Source organism: Talpa occidentalis, unplaced genomic scaffold, assembly GCF_014898055.3.
Source record: "Talpa occidentalis isolate TD23 unplaced genomic scaffold, MPIMG_talOcc4v2.1 talOcc4.6, whole genome shotgun sequence".
In the NCBI taxonomy this organism is placed as follows: domain Eukaryota; kingdom Metazoa; phylum Chordata; class Mammalia; order Eulipotyphla; family Talpidae; genus Talpa; species Talpa occidentalis.
In genome coordinates this window covers 31,225,664-31,249,831 of record NW_023604972.1, presented here as the reverse complement: position 1 = coordinate 31,249,831, position 24,168 = coordinate 31,225,664, and the positions used below count along the sequence as shown (strand labels likewise).

Genomic DNA, 24,168 nt, shown 5'->3' with positions numbered 1-24,168 from the left:
GGAAGATAGTGAATTAAAGTAAGCATTGATCTATCTTACAAGACATATATGAAAACTGAGAACAAAAGAAGTGAATTGATTTGCAAAAGGTAAAACAGATGTCACTGCCTATCCTCTCCAAAAGATTCTTAGTGAAATGCAAATATAGTTCGGGAAATCATTTTTGTGTTTAAGAAACTGTTTCAATTTTGCAGTGATAAGCCCATATGAACCCTAAAATATAAGTGGTTCTTGACAAATATGAATGGGTTTTTATTTTTTCAAATTTAAGAAGTCTTTAATTTCAGAAAATTTAAACAAGATTACAGAATATGGAAAATAATTGAAGATATCTGTCCCCACAACTTCTGAATTAACAAAAATAATGAAAACAAGCAACCAAAATTTGTTTAGAACAAAGCTTACCATTAACAAAAACTCCTCTGATAAGTTTTGTGTAAGCTTTATCCAGATCTCCACGACGCTCAGCATTTTTAAAGATTGATTCTGCAAGTCCAGCAAATTCTTCAAATTCAGCAACAAATGGAAGAATTCCTACTTTACTCTTCTTTGAGATCTTTACTTCTTCCATTTGCCTTATTTGGTTACTCTAGGTTAGGCAAAAGTGACAGAGAGAAAGTCAAGCAATTCAGACACAGCCTATAATTATAAACAATATACAGCACAGAGGCAGGACACAATTTAGTAACCATAACATCTTGGATATTTACTAATAAAGATTAATACAATAGGGATAACTAAGAATAACTTTCTATCGGTTAAAAAGTACATCTGTCTTATTTAAGTACATAATTGTCAAGGAAAAAAAGCAAATTATTTAAAACAAGATGTCTCAAGTCTTCATTCAAAATAAAAATAATAAACATTTCTACCATTTATGAAAGATAAGTATAAGGTAATTGCCCATCTGGGCAGGGCAGATACCAGAGTGCACACAGGATCTCTCCAGGTTACTTTTGGCTGGTGGCCATGTGGCTAAGATTGGGAACAATAGCTATTTTCAGAAGAAGACACAAAGAAATGGAGAGACATCCCCTGCTCATGGATTGGAAGAATAAACATTATTAAAATGGCCATCCTACCAAAAGCAATATACAGATTCAATGCTATTCCAATCAAAATTTCAATGTCATTCTTCAAAGAAATAGAACAATTATTGATGAAATTCATATGGAATCACCAAAAACCCCGAATAGCCAAAGCTCTCCTGAAAAAAAAAGAAGGGAATGGAGGCATCAGACTCCCAGACTTCAAACTATACTACAAAGCCATAATCATCAAAACTGCATGGTATTGGAACAAGAACAGACATACAGACCAATGGAATCGAATAGAAAATCCAGAAATAAACCCACAGATTTATGGTCAACTAATCTTTGACAAAGGAGCAAAGAATATGCATTGGAGCAAAGAAAGTTTGTTCAATAAATGGTGCTGGGAAAACTGGGTCGCTACATGCAAAAGAATGAAGCTTGACCACTACCTCACACCATACACAAAAATCAACTCAAAATGGATTAAAGAACTAGACATAAGACCTGAAACCATAAAATATATAGAAGGAAATATAGGCGAAACACTACGTGATTTGCACATCAAAGACATCTTTACAGACACATCACCCAAAGCAGTGATAGTGAAGGCAAAGATAAACAGCTGGGACTACATCAAATTAAAGAGCTTTTGCACAGCAAAAGAGACAATAACAAAAACAAAGAGAAACCCCACCAACTGGGAGAACATTTTTGCACCCAACACTAATGATAAAGGACTGATCACAAAAATCTGCAAAGAGCTGATGAGACTCAACAACAACAAAGAAAATAATCCAGTCAAAAAATGGGCAGAAGAGCTTAAAAGAAACTTCTCTGAAGAGGAAATGCAAATGGCCAACAGGCATATGAAAAAATGTTCAACATCACTTGTCATCAGGGAAATGCAAATCAAAACTACCATGAGATACCATCTTACACCAGTGAGAATGGCACATATTAAAAAAACTAGCAACAACAAATGTTGGCGAGGGTGTGGAGAAAAAGGAACTCTTCTGCACTGTTGGTGGAGTGCAAACTGGTCCAACCACTGTGGAAAGCTGTATGGAGATTTCTGGACCTACTAAACATAGAGCTTCCATATGATCCAGCAATTCCACTCCTAGGTATTTACCCAAAGGACACAGAAACATCAATTCCAAAGAACACCTGCACCCCTATGTTTATAGCAGCACTGTTTACAATAGCTAAGCTTTGGAAACAACCCAAATGCCCAAAAACAGATGACTGGATCAAGAAGATGTGGTACATATATACCATGGAATATTACTCAGCATTCAAAAAAGATAAACACATGCAATTTGCAGCAACATGGATGGCGCTGGAAGGGATCATGCTCAGCGAAATAAGCCAAAAAGAAAAAGAAAAATACCGGATGGTCTCACTCATAGCAGGAATCTAGAAAACTTAAATAAGGGACCAGGAAAATGAATAACTATAAGAAAGTGAAAATCAAAATCAACAAAAAACTATGAACCAGAGACACTTTTAGGGGGGCGGGGGTGGGAGGGGAGGGATTGGGGTCAGAATGGGGGGGCTGCAATTGTATGGGGAATATAACAATAAAATTTATTAAAAAAAAAAAAAAAATAGCTATTTTCAGTTTTCAGCAGCTTAAAATTTGTTTGGATAGATAAATTCTGGATATTTTTGGGACGTTTAAGAAGAGATAGGAGAGGGAGAATAGGCATTTCTACTATGGATTTGCATTATACAGCTTTCCATGTACCTATTAGTTACTTATTCTATATTAGTTCAACAAAGTAGTTATGTAGGATAGTGACACAGTGTAAAAGACCTATTTCATGTAGACAGAATCCAGACATGGAGGTTCAAAAAGATCCATGGGATCAATTATGGTCCTGCATACTTCTTGGGAAATTTAGTCTTAGTCACAGCAAGAATTATACTCGCAAATATTGTTGAATGATTTTTCATCTTCTACTTGAAATTTCCTCGTTTTGAGATTTTGAAAGTATAACTTGAAAACCATGACATATGGATTAGAAAAGAAATGGCTTTTAGGCTACAGGCATTGATATTATAAAGCTCTATGAAACTAGTAAAGAAAATAGAATAGAAACAGTACCATCCAACAAATTCAGTTCATGTATATATTGTAGCCAACATCTTGCTTCAAAACTTTGGTGGATGTGAACAAAAGATCCCCAAAGGAAAGTTGGAAATCTCTTGATTTAAATACATTTACCTATTTTCTTTTTACAATGATTAAAATTCTGAGTTATTTAAAAAAACTTACAATGCATTTGTCAAAGTTTCTTTTGACGGTCACCAACACATTTCCTAATGTAGTACTCAGAAAAGAAGCAGGGTCCACATTTTGTGCAGTCCACACATGATGACTCATTTTGACTAGCATGTAAAGGGAGTTAAAGCTATCAATTTTGTCTCCTAGTGCAATTAGGTTATTCAGTTCTGGCTCAATGCAGCGAAATATTTTAATCATCATTTGGCGGATCATATCTTTCCTGTTCAAAAGACATACATAGAAAGTTATTATATGCTTCAGGTGTATTCATCTTTAACTTTAATCCTCTGAGTATATATAAAATAATTCTTGATTTCAATTAAAAATGTCCAAATATGATGAACTAATTATCTATAATAGTTTTCAATATAAAATATTTTTTGAGGGGCCTCCCTGGTGGCACACGGGGTTAAGACGCAACCTATGAAACTAACTGCAGAATGAATTGGATCCCCGGCCAGGGAGCAACCCACATGGCGCGGCAGACCTCTCTTGACTTGCCGGCTGCTCCCCTCAGCAGTGTATTTCAGTTAATCTGCCTGTTCTGTTCCCTACTCTGTTGCTGGTGAATCCTCTTACCCCCCGCCCCCACACCTCTGGCATGTACCCCCATTCTTGTATGCATAAATAAATAAATCTTTAAAAAAATTTTTTTTTGAAGTTTCATCACTCAAAATAACTTTGTTATTTGTAAAGGTGGGTGTTGAAATGTACTTTGTGATTTCTGAGAGATACACTGCAACTCAAATACTGCTTCCTACTAGCAAACACCAGAATTTGCCACACATTTCATGAACAAAAAAAAGTTTAAGAGTCATAAGTGGGACCCATTTTAATCCCATAAAATGTTCCAAAACATAATGGACTTGGTCAGAGCTTTGTGCTTCAGGTTACTGACAGTCATCTGAACTCTTATTGGCAAGCACTCCTCTATACCCCACTTAAAGTTTATTTTTTTCCAAGAGAAACAATAGATTGTAACAAAAACATACTCAGATGAAACAGGCAGTGGTGCACCAGAATTATATTGCCGTGAAAATGCGCCTCCATCAAGGTCCTCTGCTTCAGTCTGCAAAAATCATTCAGGTACTTTACATAATAAAAGATCAACAATTTGACTAGTTTATACAGCAAAAGGCTGCTCAGTCTTATAATTCCTAGGAGAGAATATATTATGAAAAAATAATGATTTATAAAGGTGGTACTACCTATAAAGCTATATAATTTAGTATGGGCTATTTAAGAATGTTCATTAAATACTTAGATTTTACTGTGGGATGTAAAGTTGTGTTTGTGTGTGTGCATATGAGGGAAGGAAGGAACAGGAGGAAAAGAGGAGGGTGGGATTGGGAGGAAGTTGAACAAAAATTAGAAAATATCTAGAAACAACATGAGAGAATTTTAAAATTTAAATAAATCCCATCAACCACTCTAATACAACTTCAGTATTTAAAAGAATGTTATCAAGAATTTTTACATAAGCCAGCAAGCAAATTTACCACAAGTGCCACTGATAAGTTCCCAACCATTTGCGATAAGAATTTTTCATTCATTTTATGACTGCTTTTTATATGTTGAGGCTTAATTTTTTGAGATGACCTTACTTTAAAAACTATTCTATTTGCATTATGCTTAATTCTTTAAAATAGTTCACAAATCTTATTTTATCTTCCTACATTTATGCCACCAGAGAGGCATGCTGAAGAGGCATTACTGTATACATTTTACAGATGAGGAAAAGCATTGGGTTAAAGTCTCATAGTAGTTAGTAACAACGTCATGAAAAAGATTCAGATATGAGGTCTCACCTTTTTTTCTCAACCACATCTTTCTTTTTTGAAAATTATACTTTTTTCTTGATAATGACTCAAATGTTAAAACTGCTTTTAAATTTTTTCCCCAAAGTTAATGCAGGTATTTTTCTCTCCCTTACTAATTTAGAGAATATTAAGGTCTATGATAATGAGAAGTATTAAATAAGATACTCAAACTCTATCCTTGTTTTTATTACCTTGTGGTATGAAAAATTATTTTAAAAATCCTTACATTGTAAATTATTTCCTTTTCTTGTCTTAATACTGAAATTGTGACAACATATCAATTGGGTTAATTACACTAGAAATCATAAATACCAACGAATAAACTCAAACCATACCATGGTTCCAGGCATACTTTGATGTTGCTGTAGTTTGAAAAATTTACTTATGAAGTCTTGTTCCGCCAGACATAGGGGCTCCAGTTCACTTAGTACCTGTTCAAAGATCTGAAGAAAACCAAAATGATCTTATAATGAAAATTCACTTTGCTGCAGGGACCGTAGATACATTCTCTATAATTTCAATAAACCCTAAAGACAAAGTTTTCTATGACTGACAGGGCAATGTTATCAGGGGATAACAGTGCCAGAACTTACCCAAAATAAAACCACACCAATTACTCACTTCAAAGCTAGAAATAGGAACCAGAGATAAATTTTTAAAATTTATTTAATGCATTGTAGAGAACAGCTGGCTTCATAAAAGCTGTTATGTCCTCTTTACTTTGTAGTTGTTGAAAGAAATTTGAGTGCAAGCACTTTATGATTTATAACAAATTTTAATAAAGCTGTTCTGTTATTTAATTCTTTACATTTTAGTTGCCATGTGACTAGTATTTTTTTTTCAGATTCAGAACTGGTAAGTTAGACATGGTTAATATTTAAGAGAGCCAACAGATGCCAAACATTTGAATACACTTAACAATAAACTTCTGTTAGAAAACTAATATTCATGTTTAATTATTACTCATTATTTTACCTTGTCAAATTTAGTTCTGTCAGCAACATCCAGATCAGAGGCCGACATGTTTCCCATATCCAACAAGGAAGATGACTGAGATCTGCGATTCCCTGAACTCTGAACACTGAGTTTATTTAGACTAGAAGTTGATCCAGTTAATTTCCCAGAACTTCCATGAAGACCTAAGAAATAATAAAACTTTGAAAGTTGTGACCTGCATGAATTAAAAAGCCACAGCATAATTCAGGGTTATCTCCCACTGTCTGCTAGGGCCTATATTAGTGCACATGTCTACAACAGGGACAGGTTATAAAGTGTCCTAATCTTTCATTAATATTTGTGTCCTGTTCCTGAGAATATTGTGATGAGTGGTGAAATCACACAGATCCATTGAATAGGATTGAGAGGAACCATAAAGATCATACACTCTATGTCCCGCCCAGTCTCATCAGTAACATGTTATCTCTAAAGTAAAGTATATGAGGGTTTCTTTCCCTTTCGAAAGACATGAGTATGGATGCAGGTCACTGACCCCCTATGAGTAGTATTTGCTAACATGACCTTAAGAAATGTTATACCCCAATATTACTTGTTGCCATTTTAAATCAATATATTAGGTTGAATCACATGAAACTGCCAATACTCGGTCATTCTTGCTCTATAAATATAAAAAAAGTCAATTACACATGATTCAACTTAATACAGAAACTCTGCTTTTACAGTAATTGAAGAGATTACAGTTCTTTAAAAGCTAAACAAAATGAAAAGAAAAAAACACACTGAAAACTTGTTATACTTAAAATACAATTAAAATGATACATTTTTAATCACATTAATATGAAAGTCATCTGTGTTTTGGTATAATCTGAGGTATCCATCATAGCCATGAGGAAAAATAAGAACAATGTGGCTGAATAATATCCTCCACACATCAAGGAATTAAAGGATTCAAATTTTATAAGAAAATATGATGTTTTGCTCAACATTTAAATTCAACAACACTTTTTTTTATTATTCTTGAATATGTCTCAGTTAACATGTATTATTTGCTGATGATCATAAGGGACAAATGAAGAGATGATAAGGATTCTTTATGCAAAATCTGACCACATCTAAAAGATATTTATAGTTTCTAGATACAGCCTGAAAACAAAACTATAATGATTAAGCCTTTCATAAATTTTTGATGAAAAGTTTTACCATCTGCCATATATTATGAACTATGTGTATATATGAATTTCTTGGCTGTGGCCATACCAATGCTATCATGTTGGTTTTCTTTCACCAATACCTGGCAACTCAGACCAATCAATATTTTTGGTGTAACTTTTTTCAAGACAAACAACGAATTTCTAGACATTAAACGGACATGCATTGACAATACCTACTGATACACTAAGCATACTCACTCTCTGTTTCCTGTTTGACAGCACTCTCTTTTCGAGGCAGTGTAGCTGTGATGGATTAGGTTGCAAGCATCAAAGACAAAGACAAGTTAATAAACTGCAATTTGCACAAACCATGCACAAGAGGAAGTTAAAGCTCTAGTTTAAAAGACACATGCAAAGAACCATGAGCATCAAGTAACGAGAGGTGCAAACGTATGTTTAGTTGGTCAGCTACGGTTTGAAATATGAGAAAAAACTTTAAAAGTCTTTTAATGTACAGCTTTTACTCAAATATTCAGGTAAAAATGTATTTGTAACCCCCCCATACTTTTAAATTACTTTTTAAAAAGTGTTTGAAGCTGTTTACTTAAATTTAAAAGACTGAAAGTTTTAGTTTCTGAAAAAAACATAGTTCAAGTAAATAATTTAATACAGTGGGAATTTATTAGAATGAAGTTGTAGATTTAGACATTAAGTGCATCAATAATCTTGTATTCCCTGAAAGCTCCTGGGAATCCCCACTGCACTAAATGATTTTCTACTATATCTGATTAAAAAAATACAAATAGGGCTTTAAGAACATTTCAAAATATCAATTTGAACTACTTAGTAATGGGTTTTTTGAACACCCAAAAGGAAACGTGTCTACCATAATAATACTTATTATCAGGAGATGGAGGAAGGGAAGAGTAAAGCTGCCGGAACAAGTTTACTATAGGAGTTTGAGCTTTTTAAGGGTCATTTGACATTCTTTTTTAAGATTGATTTTTTTTTATTTATACAAGAACTGGGGTACAGGCCAGAGGCGCAGGAGGGTGAGAGAACTCACCAGAGACGGAGAGGGGAACAGAACTGGCAGAGTGACCGAAATACACTGCTGAGGGGAGCAGTGGACGAGACAGAAGAGGTCTGCTGTGCCATGTGGGTATCTCCCTGGCCAGCCAGGAATCAAACCCGTGCTGTAAAGGGTGCGGACAGATTCACAGCACTGTGCTCAACCCGCTGCGCCACTGAGGAGACCCTCATTTGACATCTCTTTTATCCTAAAACTATATAATATTTTAGAGCAATTGTAGAGACCATTTTGTGAAACATTCTGAACTGAAATTAGAAGTTAATGTGAAAAGCAAAGAAAGAACTCATAGAATGAAACAGAAAACTAAAGAGTAAAACCTAAAAATATAAAAACTGAGAACAATGTGTCAGCTCTCACTATTCTTGCCAAATGTCAAGGTTAAAACCCAAATATAAGCTCTAACTTGTCATATCAGCGAAATGTCTATCTTCCCAGCCTTGCCTCCCTGAAGCTCAAGGGAATATGAAACAATAAGGTTGGACACTAAAGTGGCGATTAGAGATCGTGCTGGAACTGCCAGATTCCCAGTGCTGATGGTATCTACTGGTGGCTGGAAGAGTCACTGTGTTCACAAAGCCTAATATTTCATTTGCTTCTTTCTCTCTTTAAGTATCCCATTGCAAAGGTCTTTGTTCATTACTGTATTCTGATCACCAGCAATGCTTATTATATAGTAGGTAATTGATAAATATTTATTGACTTAATTTCTAGTCAGCACTGAACTCAGTCTTGTATTCAAGATTCCCTATGTAAATCAACAAAATCTCTTAGTTTAGTGAAGAAAAAAATTTTTTTAAATGATTTTGACATAAGTTTTAAAGAATTTGGAATATTAAATATGAGGGAGGCAATAATTATGTAACTACATATGCTAATAGACTAAAATAATATCTATATATCTGTATCTGTGTTATTTTAGACATAGAAAGAAAAAAAATGGTGATTTTAAAAACAATTACTATATTTCCCCTCTCTGCCACTTCATAAAATACACTTGTAGAATACAAAGAGAAAAAAAATTACCAAAATATCAATCGTGGGGGAGAAAATTCCATACTCCTGAGGATATCAAAGTAAACCTATCAATCAAAAAAAGGCAAGGACCTACATTATAAAGTAAAGATTTTCCTGGCATTTTAAACATTATTTTGAATTATTTGGACTAAATAGCTGTTAAAGAGTCAAGAGCGGTTCAAAAGAGATTATTCCCCTACACCTCTATGATTTATACTGCCTACACAACTTTTTATAAAATACATTCAATCTGACTTTCTATTCTTATTAACCTCTATCAACCAAAATTTTCAGACCCAGTAAAAAAATAAAACTTCTATTTATAATTACTTACTTTTGATTCATTGAAAAGTCATCTTTCTAAAATTTCAGTTTTAATTTATAATTACTATTAAAAATTAATTTAAGCATAATTTGAATCACTGAAAAAATATCTTTTCAAAAATCCTTGTTTATTTAGAACTTAAGTCATTTGTGGATTATTTTTAAATGTGGACTTTAAGTTAGTCTTCAAAGATGAACCACAGTTTTCAATCCTTTAAATGCTCTGCATTATTTAGTTTTTCTGCCTTTATAACTGATAATATAATAACTGAAACTAATTTTCTGGTGCTATCAACCATCGCAAATTACTCTCCTATGCCTTATTATTTAACAAATACACAAAGGACTATTTTAACACTGTTTAAAACTATACAAGAGCCTTTTAATCATGTATTAGGTTAATTTAAAAATGTTTTAGATAATTTAATAAGATAATTTAAGAAATGCTCAAAAAGTCAAAGGAGGAGAAAATTTGGACTTCAGGTTAATGCAACAATACCATTAAGATAATATTGTGGTTGATTTAAATTATATTGTTATTATGCTATTTATCTCAATGTAAATATTAGGCTTGATAAACTATGATGATACTGGGATTAATGACTTTCTTTTAGAAAGTTTGCTCTTTTACCTCCAGTTTTCATAAATTGTAGAGTTCTCTTAAAATGGTTCACTAACAAGTGGTGACAAATATACTTAATGAAAACATTAAACATGTAACTGCATTAATAGTATGCTATTTACTCAAAAAAAAAAAAAAGCGTAACATATCCACAGTGAAACATTAACAAGGATATAAACACACTGCTGTTTGAGAACAATCAACCTTTAGGATGAGTTAGCATTTCCGCTTCCAAAAGCCTATTGCCCCAAGATTTTCATTAGTATCTTTACCTAAGTGTAACATATTCATACATAAATTAGAACTTTTTCAAAAGTAGACTAATATAATCCAGTGCTGCATTAAAAAAATGCCACCACCAATGATTTACAAAATAATAACTCTTTGTATTAAAGAAAAGGATGAAAAGATGTGCTAGCAAATTTTCAACCTTGATTTCTTTTTACTGAAGTTACTTAGGGCATAGGTTCCTTTCAACAAGCAAATGCTAAACTCATGATTCTAAAGGGGAGCTATGCAGACACACTGAAGAGTACACATTTTAGCCATTTAAGGCCAGGTTTTGACTTGAATAGGCACAGAACTCCATCCAAAAGGAAGTCCAGAGATGGGTACATGCAGGAACAGAATGTGGCCTCAGCAAATCATCTTCCTCACAACTTGATACTTTCACTGGCTATCCTTTCACATCAGGTTTTGAACTCAAATTTAACAAACATGTTACATGTACAAACAAGTACATGTTTGGAGGTAACAATGTGTAATTACAGGAGAAAATTTGGTAATATTTTTATAGTCCCTAAGCAGGGGAGAAAATATTTGCAAACTTTTTTTTTTTTTTTTGAACCAAAATAGCCAGTGAAGTAAGAAGCCAGGAATCATTTTCATTTCCCTGTGGAGAGCGATGACTTAGATCAGTGACTTGATCTCAGCTACAATAAAGGCCTTTTAGAATGTCAGAAACTGAACCCTCAACATGTGTCGCTTAGTCTAACACTCTCTAACAAGTTGCACTTATTTTCTGACCAACTGTTTTTCCTAACTGCTGTCAGATTCACACACCAGAATTTTAATTAATAAAAACCATACTTACATATAAATATTTATTCTATTAAATACCTACTAGATCAAACCAATGCATTAGGCTTACTTTCATTAAATCTTTTTTTGTATCTTCTTCCACCTTGCTGAAAAAGTCTTACAATTATCATAAATAAAACCATTTTAATAGGAAACAATAACAGGCGACTAAGCTTACCAAACTTCTTGCTTTCTTTAGTTGTCCCAGTCATCTTGATCTTTGCAACTTCAAAGAAATCTTTAATTTCTCTCTCATACAGTCGTGACAAATAATCCATGTAATTCTTAAAATAAAAGTAACATGTTCTTATTAATTAGACAAATATTACAATTTCCACATTTCATCCATCTCCCAAACCGTGTCTGTTTTAAATTTTTGTGCTTGATCTATTTCACAAGATAGAAAATGTACGCTATTTTCTATTGAGCAGCCATCATAATATTAACAACTCATAAAAACACAAAATTGAATATAAGCAAACATTTTTATTTTTATGCATAAAATTTCAGATATTTTAAATATAATTGCAGCCTTACTGTGTTGGATATCTGAGTCAGAGCAATCACATTTCTCTAGCTCACACTTTAATGGCTGCACAATATTATTATATTTTGCTAATATACCACAATCTAGTAAACCAATCTCCATAATACAAGCCAATTAAGTAGTTTAATGTTTTGCTATGATAGAAAATGTTACAATAAGTTTTTCCTGTCTAATGAATTGTTTTCTTGGAATAATTTCTGAAGGGTGGAATTATAGGGCGAAAAAGTATAGGAATCTTGATAACTCTTCCTGCGTACTATCACAGTGCTTTAAACGAATAGACAGTGTCAATGGTAATGAAGAAGAATATTTATTTTATTTTTTTTAAAGATTTATTTATCTGGGGCCTCCCTGGTGGCGCTCCTTTCAAAAGGCATACTATGCAAAATTTGTATTTTGACTGTTTGTTAGTTCATCACTAATATTCTTAGGTATTTTATAGATAGATCATTATAAAATAGCACTTGGAACAAATATAATACAGATCCATTTTTCAAATCACAGGCCATATATAATTTCCCAAACCGTGTCTGCAAGAAAAGTTAATCAAAAGGGCAATTCTTTCTATGATCTTTGCATGATTTTAAAAGCAAATGTAAATAAAAATATACCCTAAAATTGCTATTTCATTGGGCTGCCTTATTTTTTCAATGACTCAATTTTTCAAGTTCAAATTCTCATAAAAATATTGATCACTGTAAATCAGTAAATGACTGATAAATGGGAAATTAGCTTCATGCCATTTGTAAAATCCTCATCAATGGTTTCCACTCAAATCACTCAACATGGAGATTGCATTTGATACCCTAATTGTTTAAAGTGTACATTACCACCCAAGCAATTTAAACAATTTCAAGAGAGTAATTTCAAATTACCTTAGAATCTAGTAGAGAGTGACTTGGGCAAATTACTGACAATCATCCCCTTTTCCAATGGGACTCAAATGACTGGATACCTTTTCCTCAGTATGCAACAGAACTCAGTGGTGGGAAAGGGCACAGAGAGGTGTGGCCATTCATTCATTTAGTAAATTCTGATATACATCTTAGTGTGCATATGTAGTCCTCTTAGCACCTTGTATATAGCACCTAACCTAATTTAAAATTTAACTACCATGAATTTAAATATTGTTATCTCAGTCTTTTCAACTTTACTTTCTGTGGACTACAGAGTCTTTTTCAAAAAATATTTATTTATTTATTGCATAGAAGAACTGGGATATAGGCCAGAGGTACGGGGTGGGGGTATAGCGGGGGAGTGGGGGGAGAGGATTCACCAGAGACAGAGTAGGGAGGAGAACAGGCAGATTCACTGAAATATACTACTAAGCGAAGCAGTGGTGAGACATGTCTGCTGCACCATATGTGGATTAGCTCCCTGGCTGGGGATCAAAGTGAGGCCTTAGCAGTGATAGCTCTGAGACTTAATCTCTAGGCCACCAGAGAGGCCCTGGACTGTAGAGTCTTACACCAAAGCTCCATGTTTTACCTTTTCTTTATATCATGGGGAAAATTCCACAGATGTAGAACCGTGGTTAAGAGATGTCTAAGTAATCTTCAAGACTAACTGTTATCCACAGGTTAGTAGGAGAGGAACGTGCACTTCCTACCCAAGCAAGGATGAACCTTCTCTATATTAGTTCCTCTACATGCATAACACAGAACCATGGAGAAGGGTCATAGTCCCGGGAGGCAATAATCTGGGAATTACTGCTCATACGTGACCAAGCCACCCCTATTTTTTCATTGGCTCTAGTTACATATACCAAAAATCAGAACTTACTTAGATTCAGTCATAAGTAGAATGGGGGCAATGGTTAGTGATAACTTTTGGCTAAATACTGTGGAACAAGCTTTTCCTAGTCCCTGCCAAAAAGTGTGATTTATGAATAACAAAGCCAGCTTTTTAAATCTCTCTTTAGGTACAAACCCTCCCCAGTTTATTGCAGAATCTTTTTGGAACTAAAGCATTGGTCTTGCCTCACACTTTGCAGTCTTTGCTTGAGTAGTTTATGCTGATGAAACAGGAAATACCGTATGGTAACAGATATATTATTTCCAGTTTGGAGGTAGTTTTTATTGTTGAAAGTGCCTCTGCTGAAAACAACTATAAAATTTAAATCTTACTGATTAAACTCTTAAAGAACAAAAACAAGCCCACCCCTCACCCCTAGAAGTGTGATCTGCATACACCCAACCAAGCACAAATAAACTACCTAGATTTAACTGGTTTTTTTTTTCTTACTACAGAAACACTGGTTTGTCTGTTTTCTTTTTTCATATCTTTTTTCCTTGTTCTTTTTAAATAAAATTTCTCTCTTTGATAATAGTTTTGCAACCAAATTAGATTATGAGTTAAAATACATAGTCTGTCAAAAGTTCAAACCACAAGATCAAGTAACATTCCTGGGAAACAAAGTCAATTTCATTAAAAAAAAAAAAAGCTCATTAATATTGTCAATCAAAAGTGTACTGTGAGCAGAGATCATTCCATAAATTATCACTAGGTTGGCTATAATCTTATTTCTTTACTTTAAATTACATTCATGAATACTGCATTACATATAAGGATAGGCAGTAATACTCACTGAGAACACAATTAGGCAAAAAGCTTATTGATTACTTATTTGAATATTCACTAGGGGACAAAGTACATGCTGGCACAAAACTCTTAAGGAGATATAATAATGTTTAATTATTCAAAATAATAATCCTCCTAAAACTTCAAAAGGCAAACAATTCCAGTAATGTAAATATTTTTCCTTAAGATATCTCCAAATCAGAATTCTGTTGAATGAAAACAAAACAAAACAAAATATAACACAACAGTAGAGTTGCATAACACTTTAACTAATTCTGAGGAACAAAAACAATCTTATCTAAAATAGCTAGCCAGATAAGATGTAATATAGACACCTCAGGATATTTATATTCTTTTTGAAAAGTATTTTTTAATTATAATTTAAAAATATAATTTATTTTACCAAGGTTTATGTCCCTTTTCTTGTAACATCAGTTTAGAAGTAGAGGGAGCCAGATTTTACCTTAAATGGAAAATGCACTTTGAAGAGAGAATACTTGAAAACTGATACATAGTGAAAGTCATATTGCCAAATAAGTTGATATTGATACACTGATAGGAATATGCCATCTGCCCTTTTCTTACTATCACACTCCATAAATTTCTACCTAACTCTCTGCCTTCTCATGAAGCACAAACCTATGAGACTGGGTAAGAGTTGAAATAATTAGCACTCTCAAAAAAAGCACCATTTTCTTAATAAAACTAAGCAAAAATTAAGGAAAAAAATCCCAACAAATAAAATGACTTTACTATTTAAATTCTCAGTATGAAATTTTGGTTATAAACACTAGAACGGGGCAGAAGAGTCTTTTTACATTAACATTCCAATATTTTCACTCCAGAGAGACAAACCACATCACTCTTTCTAATTCAAGAACATCATTTAAGGTCATATGTTCCACCTAACTAAATTATTGCTGATTTCTAAAATACCTTATGCATTACTTGGATTTTGTATTTTAAAATTTCAAATTCATAAAAACATAGATAAAATATTTTAAATGTTTCTCAGGATATTTCAGAATTTTAAATATACTGATCTTATATATAAAAAATATATATATTTATATGTATATCACCATTTCTAAGTTTAAGTCAAATAGCAATTCTTTAGCTCCATAAGTGACATAGTCAATCCCAATACTAAAGGTCACAGAATACATGCCAGAAAAGTACTGTACTCATGGTTTCCTGCTATAAAGGCCACTTATTAAGTCTAAGTCAGATCATGTCATTCCACTGTTGAAAGTCCACCAGCACTCCCTTTCCCTTACCTCTCTCACAGTGAAAGCCAAATTCTTACAATGGTGCACGGTCCCTTCCAGATCTGCCCTGCCTAATCTTCTCCTGATCTCTTTCTCCTGGCCTTCTAAGGCACACCCCAAGATAGCTGTGCTCCAACTACACTAGTGTTGCTGTTCCTTAAGCATTCCAGGCAAGCTCTTGCTGTAGGGCACATGCACTGTGCCTACAACTTCCTACTAGTACTACTGCTCACTGCTGCTTATTTCTAAAATATGTGCTCAAATATTAATTTCACATGATGCCTTCGCTGCCCATCCTATTTGAACCCCAAGTTCTGTCAGTCCCTGCTTCATTTTCTCCAGAGCATTCAGCAGCACCTTCTAATATACTTTGTAGTTGACTTTTTGGTTAGTCTTTCTCCATCAGAACATACATTCTGAGAAGTCGATATTTGCCTTTTTCCTACAGTGCTGAAACTCCAATACTCACTTAGTATTAGCATTTAACAGGTGCTCAACTGTTTTGTTCAACGTATGGATGAATGAATGATTCTTCTCTTCCCCAACTGCTGATATTTAGTCAGTGATATATACTATGGCTCTACTCATCTCCAACCCTAGCAAGTATGGCATCATCCAGTACCTTCTGTCTTTGGAATCTCTCTTTTTGCTTATATTCTCTCCCTATCCTTACTACCATCTTCCTGGCTCAAGATTTTATTTCACTAAATTATTACATGAATTAATCACCTCCATCTAGTCTTTTCCCATGTGTGAGGTCTCATGGCTGATCTTTTCCAACATAATTTCTCACTGCTCCAGAACATGAAATTTCTGCTTTAGTTAGGCCTGCCTCCTCATTTGCCCTGGGAAAAACGCTTATTTTTGCACCATTGTCTGCACATCTTGCTCCTTACCCTTTCTCTTATTTTGGTTTATTTAATTTCACTCATTATTTAAAACTCAATTTAAGTCCAATATCTAATGAAGGTTTCCCCACCATGGCTTCAGGGTATAGTGTTTCCCTTCTTCAAATTGCTATATCCTTAAATTCATTTCAATTTGAATTTTTTCAAATTGACATAAAACTGGCACAAGTTTTATATGTGTAACTGCTCTTTTCATTTAGGCTTAAAGCTCCTTAGAATTAGAGGCTTGTTTGTTAGGCCCCATGTGCTTGAAGTAGTGGAATGCTTGTTTAATAAAGAGGCACTCTGTACTTGCTTAACCAAAGAGATAATACATTCTTAGAGGGAAAATGCCTCACTCACACACCTTTCATACTATCTCCCTAGTTTCTATATTGCACATAAAGACACTCAGAAAACAATCACAGTATGCAGCTAAATTGAATGATGCTTTAAGCTACAGCATGACCTAATATTTATTAAACTTAAGTTCAAAATTTAGCTCTTCTTTATTCAAGTAAATAAAATAAATGTTCTACCTGGTTAGTAAGCACTCAAAAATTTACTTCCTGCTTTATTAAGAATGTACTACAAATATCAAATATCACTTGGAGAACTGAACATATAACCTCTTGATTATTGAAGATTCTGCTCTATGGTCAGTAATTAATGTTGAATCCATACCTTTGTTAGTCCCTCATATTTTCCATAGTCTGTACTCTTTAACCACTCCATTAGCTTGGCATACCGGAGCAAGTCTCTATGAAATGGATGATGATTGGGTAAAGTGAGTTCAATTGAGTGTTGAGCAAGAGTTGAACTCTGATCATGACCCTACAATGAGTAAATATGTAAATAAATATCATTGACAATACAAACTGCTGTTAGTGAAAATTCTAAACAACAATTAAATGTGGCGAAGCAAAACTGACTGAACATAGAGAAATAAAAACCAAGTACTTATCTTTTATCATCCTGTGTAAATCAAATGAACATAATCACCATAAAATAATCAAAATCACGACAATGGCACTCTTAAGTCAATTACTCATTTCATCTTCTAAAGGACTTGCGATTGAATGTTTTTAATCAAAGTTGTGTCTCCCATACTTTATCATTTTATAATTTACTAAGAATAATAATTTTACTAAAATAAATTATGATACAAAAGCTATTAAGATACCACCAAACAGGGAAGTCATTTCAAACATGTCAGCTACATTTACTATTTCCAATGGAGTTTATAGAACAACAGACAAAAAATATGAAGGATAAAAGAATTTTAGAAATAAGATCTATAGGATGACTATATCCTGGGCTTTTCAGGATACTCCCTAATAAGAAAGCAATTTTAATTGTCCTTTAAAAGAATTTGTTAAAAAAAAAAAAAAACTACACCTGATTTTATTTTTATTTATTTATTTTAAAAAAGATTTATTTATTTATTTGTTTGTTTATTTATTTATTTATTTATGCAAGCACTGGGTGCAGTCAGAAGTGCGAGAGGGTGAGAGAATTCATCAGAGCCAGAGCAGGGAGCAGAGCAGGCAGAAGGACCGAAGCACACTGCTGAGGGGAGCAGCGGGCGGCAGGAGAGGTCTGCGCGCCATGTGGGACCCTCCTCCGGTGGCCGGAAGCAGCCGGGGATCAAAACGGCGCTGCAGAGGCTGTGGGCCGCTTTGCAACCAAGTGCTCAACCGCTGCACCACCGGGGAGCCCCTGATTTTATTTTTAAATCTTGAAAGACTTAACTCTATAAGCATGTTAATAAGTTATCAAACAGTCTTAGATGACTTATCCTGACTTTTCCTTTGGAAAATACAAACCCAGTAAATCATCTGATCCAGTAACTATTTTTCAATTATTGAAGAAGAACTAGTTATTTTCTAGTTACAGAAGAAGAAATTGAAACTTCAAAGGGATAACTGATTTGCTCAGGTAACACTGAGGGGAAGCGAGAATTGTGTGAGTCTCACTTGTGTTTTCTTTAAAAAAAACATGTCAAACAAAATCAATGTAACCAAATATGTCAACTGCCTATTGGTTATTAATATCTACAAAAAAAAAAATTCCTCCTAGCTGTCTTTTGAAACAATCTGCTCTCTTCTCTGTGACTTAGTCAACATTTGTCAGGGGATCTAAAGCCAGTGTCTAAGAGATGGGGAGTGGAAAGATTAAAGTAGCAGGTTCCTCCTAAAAATAGAAGTTCCCAAGATTAAGGAAAAAGTAAAAAAAAAGAGAGAGACAGATTTATTTATAAGTCATTCTGATTCTATCTGATTTGCCTACATAGTCAGAAGTTATTTGTTAGCATTTGTGAAAACTGTTAAAATGACAGGCTTAGAGTTTTGGGTTGGTTAACTCATTTCTTGGCAAAGCTACCAAAAGTTAACTAAATGTGTATTATACTAGTTGGAATGCATTACCTTATAAAATTCTGGATTTAAATTTAAATTCTTTTAATGTAAAAGAGATTTTTTTCTTCAATCTAATTAATATGTTTTCTATATACACAAAATAAGGACATAGTGGTTATAGATTTTTTTTTAATAAGCAAGTTCTTTCAAAGACATAGAATACAAAAAGAAAAGTTTCTGGCCTAGAGAAATGAAGAATTCTCTATCAATGGAGAAGTATCTTTAGAGTAAGAAAGATGGAAGTACAAGATATACCAAGTAGTGAAACTAACATTTTCCAAGTCTCTTTCTTCGTTAACATTATCCAATTGGTCTGTTGGGGAATTTTCTTGTAAGACTATATCCCCAATTTAAAATGAAAAAAAGAAAAACAAGGACCCATTATATAGAAATTACATATGAAACTGTGTAGAACAATCAATGTAGTTACAAGATTAATTTTACTAATATCTACTTAGTTTAACTTGGGAAATCAAACCAAAGATACAAGAAAAGTATAGGAAACTAGATTAATTCAAAATAACAAGAACCAGAAAGTAGCGACAACAGCAGTAAGTATTCAGACATACAAGATATAATATGTATAAAGGACCACAATCCCTTTGCATACAATTCTAAAATATAAAAATCTCTGAAACTTCAGTTTACGATTGGTGCCAAAACTATTTTGATAGCAGAAGTGACCTTAACTGACAAGAGGTTTTTTTATAGCGTATAAGGCGACTATTCACATTTTTCACTATAGAGACATCACGTGCTTGGCTAGAGAGCCCTGCTCTAGACCCTGCTGGGATGGTTATATAATGCACAGTATATGCACTATAGTACTTTTTTCTAAAAGGAAGATGTCTTTAAAACAAAGCTAACTCTAAGAGCTTTGGATATGAGAATTGGAGAGCTGATTGAATATCAAATGATCATATTTTCCAAAAGAATGGAAGAGCTATCGAAGGTCTAAGAGCTATATACTACTGAAAAATGGAACTATTCTGTAATGCCTAGTACCTATTGAAATGCCTAGGTACCTATACATCTTTTCTGTAAAGACTATAAACAATAAATATGAATAAAATTGATACTAAATAAAACATATAGGAATTACACTGAACTATATACTTTATCTCTATAGTTACAAAAGGTCAAAACATTACATTATAAATATTTTTTAATTGTCACATCAGAAGGATGATTTAGATTGCATTAAATCACAAGTATTAGATATTAATCAGAGAGATACTATAGTTTAGTTGTCTTCATGTTGCCAAATTGTGTCTTAATCAGTTCCAGTGATTAAAAGGAAAGAATATTTGACAGACTTGTTTTAGCTTATAGATGTTTTTTAAATATTCTGTCATTATTAATATCAATATTAGATACTTTCTCATTATTCAAAAGAATCTTATTAATTTTCCTGAACGATTCAAGACACAAAAGTTATTGTATGTTTTTCTTGATGGCCTGTTTACTCAGGACCATAATATGTTGAGTTATTTAATTTAGTGTCAAGAAGGCTCTTCAATTAAAAGCTTTTCTCCTGAAAAACATAATAATTACTCATTAACATTTGTAGAAATAGCATATAAAACTTTGAAATAGTTTACTACCAAAAGCTTTTTCTGCAAACAGTATTTTAAGATCACCATCACCTGAAAAATTAACTTCTAAGATAGAGATTATTACAGGAAAATCAAATATTTAAATTGTTTAATTTAATCAACAGTATAGATAACTATCAAATCTAGAGCTTTAATGTGCAAGGAATGTCATTCTTTATGTACTTTTACCATAACCAAACACTATTCAAAGTGCTAAACACTATTCAAAGTGCTGAACATTAATCTGCATAACAATCCTATTTTTATTAGTCCCAGTATTTAAATAAGGCAACTAAGATAGCACAAAGAGATTAATTAACTTGCCCAAGCTCATCAGGAAGGAAGTAGCAAAATCAGGATTTCAAATCCAGGAAGTTTGGCTCCAGTATATATAGACCCTTAATCACTTAGCTATACTTACTTTCTAGCAAAATCATACATTGACATCAAATGTTGAATAAATTTTCAAGTTCTGAAATCTCTTTCTTTCTATATTATGTTTATTTTGTTTTCTTTTTTTTTTAATTTTTTTTTTATAGAAGCATGTTTTATTTATTTGTTTGTTTGTTTGTTTTGTTTATACATGCACTGGGTACAGTCAGAAGCGCGGGAGGGTGAGAGAATTCACCAGAGCCAGAGCGGGGAGCAGAGCAGGCAGAAGGACCGAAGTACACTGCTGAGGGGAGCAGCGGGCGGCAGGAGAGGTCTGCACGCCATGTGGGACCCTCCTCTGGTGGCCGGGGAGCAGCCGGGGATCGAACCGGCGTCGCAGAGGCCACGGGCAGCTTCGCAACCCAGCGCTCAACCGCTGCGCCACCAGGGAGGCCCTTATTTTGTTTTCTTGAAGAAAATTTCAGCAAACATCACAGAAACCGATGTTAAATAACCACAATTCTTTCCAAACTTTTAACAACAGATTACCAATCTATGTTTAGAAAACTGTAAAATGTGGGCCTCTCCTGGTGGCACAGTGGTTGAGCGCTGGGCTGCGAAGCTGTGTGCAACCTCTGCAGCACCGGTTCGATCCCCGGCCACCGGCGAGGGTCCTACATGACGCGCAGACTCTCCTGCTGCCCACTGCTCCCCTCAGCAGTGTATTTCGTCAGTCTGCCTGTTCTGTTCCCCACTCTGGCTCTGGTGAATTCTCTCACCCTCCCACGCTTCTGACTGTACCCAATGCTTGAATAAATAAATAAATCTTTAAAAAAAAAAAGTCACTTAAAAAAAACTGTAAAATGTGCTTAAGGAAAGAATTTTTGTGAAATAAACTGAATGTTGGTGGTCTGTTACATAGGTTTTATTTTACTATGATTTTTCTATAAATATATGTTGAAAAAATTTCTAAACTTATACATATAGCAAAGAACGCCTGCCACTTTAGTTTTTTCCTGGATACATATTTAGGTTATGTCATAATCAATCAGTCTCATCATGTTGCTAAAGGAAAGTATGAAGTCAGGAGGTCTCTGTAGAACAAAAGGTGGGGAAGTGGAAAGAGTACAGACCAGTAATCCTTTTAAGACAAATCTTTATAAAAGCACATATTCTCTATGCAAATATATCCTCAAATTTACTAGCCTTAATAAGACAGCCTGCTTTTAACATCAATCTCCTAATTAGTGTGACTGACCTGATGATTCTCTTAGATGAATATCTTTCTAGACATCTGAATCCTAATAAATGCAAAAATTATGGATAAAAATATTCTTTCAATGGAAGCTGAGTGCATAAGAAGAGCTAAAAAAGCCAAAAGAATCTAGCCAATTATTCTCATACTATATTATAGGAAAAAGGAAATATTAAATAAAAACTGCATTTTAAGTTTTACTAAAATATACCTAAATAGAAGTATTAATGAGAGTCGCATCACAGATAGCACACTTTGGATCAGGGATTTCATATGCAGAGATGTTTTTACTGACCATAGTAATAAGAGAAAAAGTAAATGATGGGAGTGAATTTTTCATAAGGATAGAGAGTTTTAAAACTCTGATGATGTTCTCCCCTGTCTTTTAGTGCCAAAATATTACTTTAAAAATGAAAAGATAGTGAGAGTCAAAGTCAAGTATTTATTTCTGAAAGTTTTAACTTGGCAAGTAAAAAATGGTGACTTGGTTAGCCTACTAATTTTCTTTTAATTTTATTGATTTGTGAATTTTAAAAAGTCTGGGAATCAATGCTTTTAAGTTACTGTTATGCTGTGTTCAATAGATAATTTCCACTGAATTCTTCTGTACCATAGTTATGTCATCACATCTATGCATTTACTATAAACTGTATTTCACAGACTGTTCAGTCCTGTCCTAACTGTATTAGCTATAATGCCATATATGACTATTTAAATCCCCAGGAAACTCACTTTTGGGTAAATCTCTCTTTCTCTTATACATATGAATACTATCTATGTGTATTTGTACAAATTAATGTACATATTGCTGTAGAGCTCTTAAGTACATTAGCTTTAATGCCTCCTTAAAGCTGGGATCTTCAGGGTGGAAGACAGTTCTTATTCTTGGTGTTTTTTTTTTTCCCTTTCTTTCTTATTCTTACATAAGGACAATGGTGAGCACAAAAAAACTAACTCAGAGACTGACAAAGAGATTACCATAATGTAGTAAGTAAAATTTTCGGCTAGTTCATCCCATAATTGGGGAAAGAAATACCCATGTTTCCCAACACTTTTATAATGAATTCAACACAAAGAAAATATCTTTTCTATGCTTGGGAAAACCTCCCCCACATTGTTCAGCACATCTCAGGTTGTTGCAACATTCAGGTTTTAACATGCATCACTCACATGTAAGAATACATGTTAGATTTGCAGAACTGGGAAGCATTCATTTTTATCAAAACCATTAGTGTACAAGGCAAAGAAGCAAAATCATGAACTGCAAGTTACAACAAACAACAATGGGTGCAGAACAGACTAGGGGTATTTTTGTATCACCTGTAAGTGTGGATAATATCACTGTCAGGATCACTGACAGTGTTAATGTTAAAAAAAATCAATGTCATTTTAAAAATCTAAGAAATGATGTAGAAGTAGATATTACTCAAATGATAATATAATAAAAATGTGAATCTTTCTCAGGAATTTACTCTTTTCTTAATACTCTTAAGGTCAAGTAAAATGTTAAAAGTCTTCCCTGACATCCCCCCACAAGCTTAGTTAGGTAGTCTTCCTTTATGTTCCCACAGTATTACTATCATAAAATTTATTCTTCCTGCGTATACTTGTCCGTCTCTCTTTCCTAGCCTGGGAATTACTCAAGGGCAGATTCAGCCTCTCAGTAAATGTCTGATATGCATCCCTATCAATTGACAAATAATATCTAAATAAATGAAGGAGTAAGTGAGTGAGTGAAAAAATGACAGGAAGAAAGGCAAGCAGAAAGATATTAAATGCCTTTTTGGCCCAAATAAGCTTTTGGCATGGGACATAAATAAAAACTGCTATAAATATGGTTAACAGGTAGTTTAAATCAGCAAGCT

The 24,168-nt window shown here is 33.7% G+C and overlaps 1 protein-coding gene across 6 annotated transcripts in view; it reads right to left on the bottom strand.

Annotated features, from left to right (window-relative positions):
• EXOC1 (exocyst complex component 1) overlaps nt 1-24,168 on the bottom strand; it is a 47,919-nt gene that overhangs the window by 5,652 nt on the left and 18,099 nt on the right. For 4 of the 6 annotated variants that reach the window (XM_037529133.1, XM_037529136.1, XM_037529135.2 and 1 more), the window contains 8 exons: nt 17,349-17,498; nt 11,561-11,666; nt 7,508-7,552; nt 6,117-6,280; nt 5,477-5,584; nt 4,314-4,390; nt 3,313-3,541; nt 406-589 (listed from right to left, as the gene is read on the bottom strand). In XM_037529133.1, the coding sequence (XP_037385030.1) occupies nt 406-589; nt 3,313-3,541; nt 4,314-4,390; nt 5,477-5,584; nt 6,117-6,280; nt 7,508-7,552; nt 11,561-11,666; nt 17,349-17,498 (1,063 nt within the window). The remainder of the gene's footprint in view (nt 1-405; nt 590-3,312; nt 3,542-4,313; nt 4,391-5,476; nt 5,585-6,116; nt 6,281-7,507; nt 7,553-11,560; nt 11,667-17,348; nt 17,499-24,168) is intronic. The other 2 variants (XM_037529137.2, XM_037529139.2) reach the window with 1 other exon arrangement.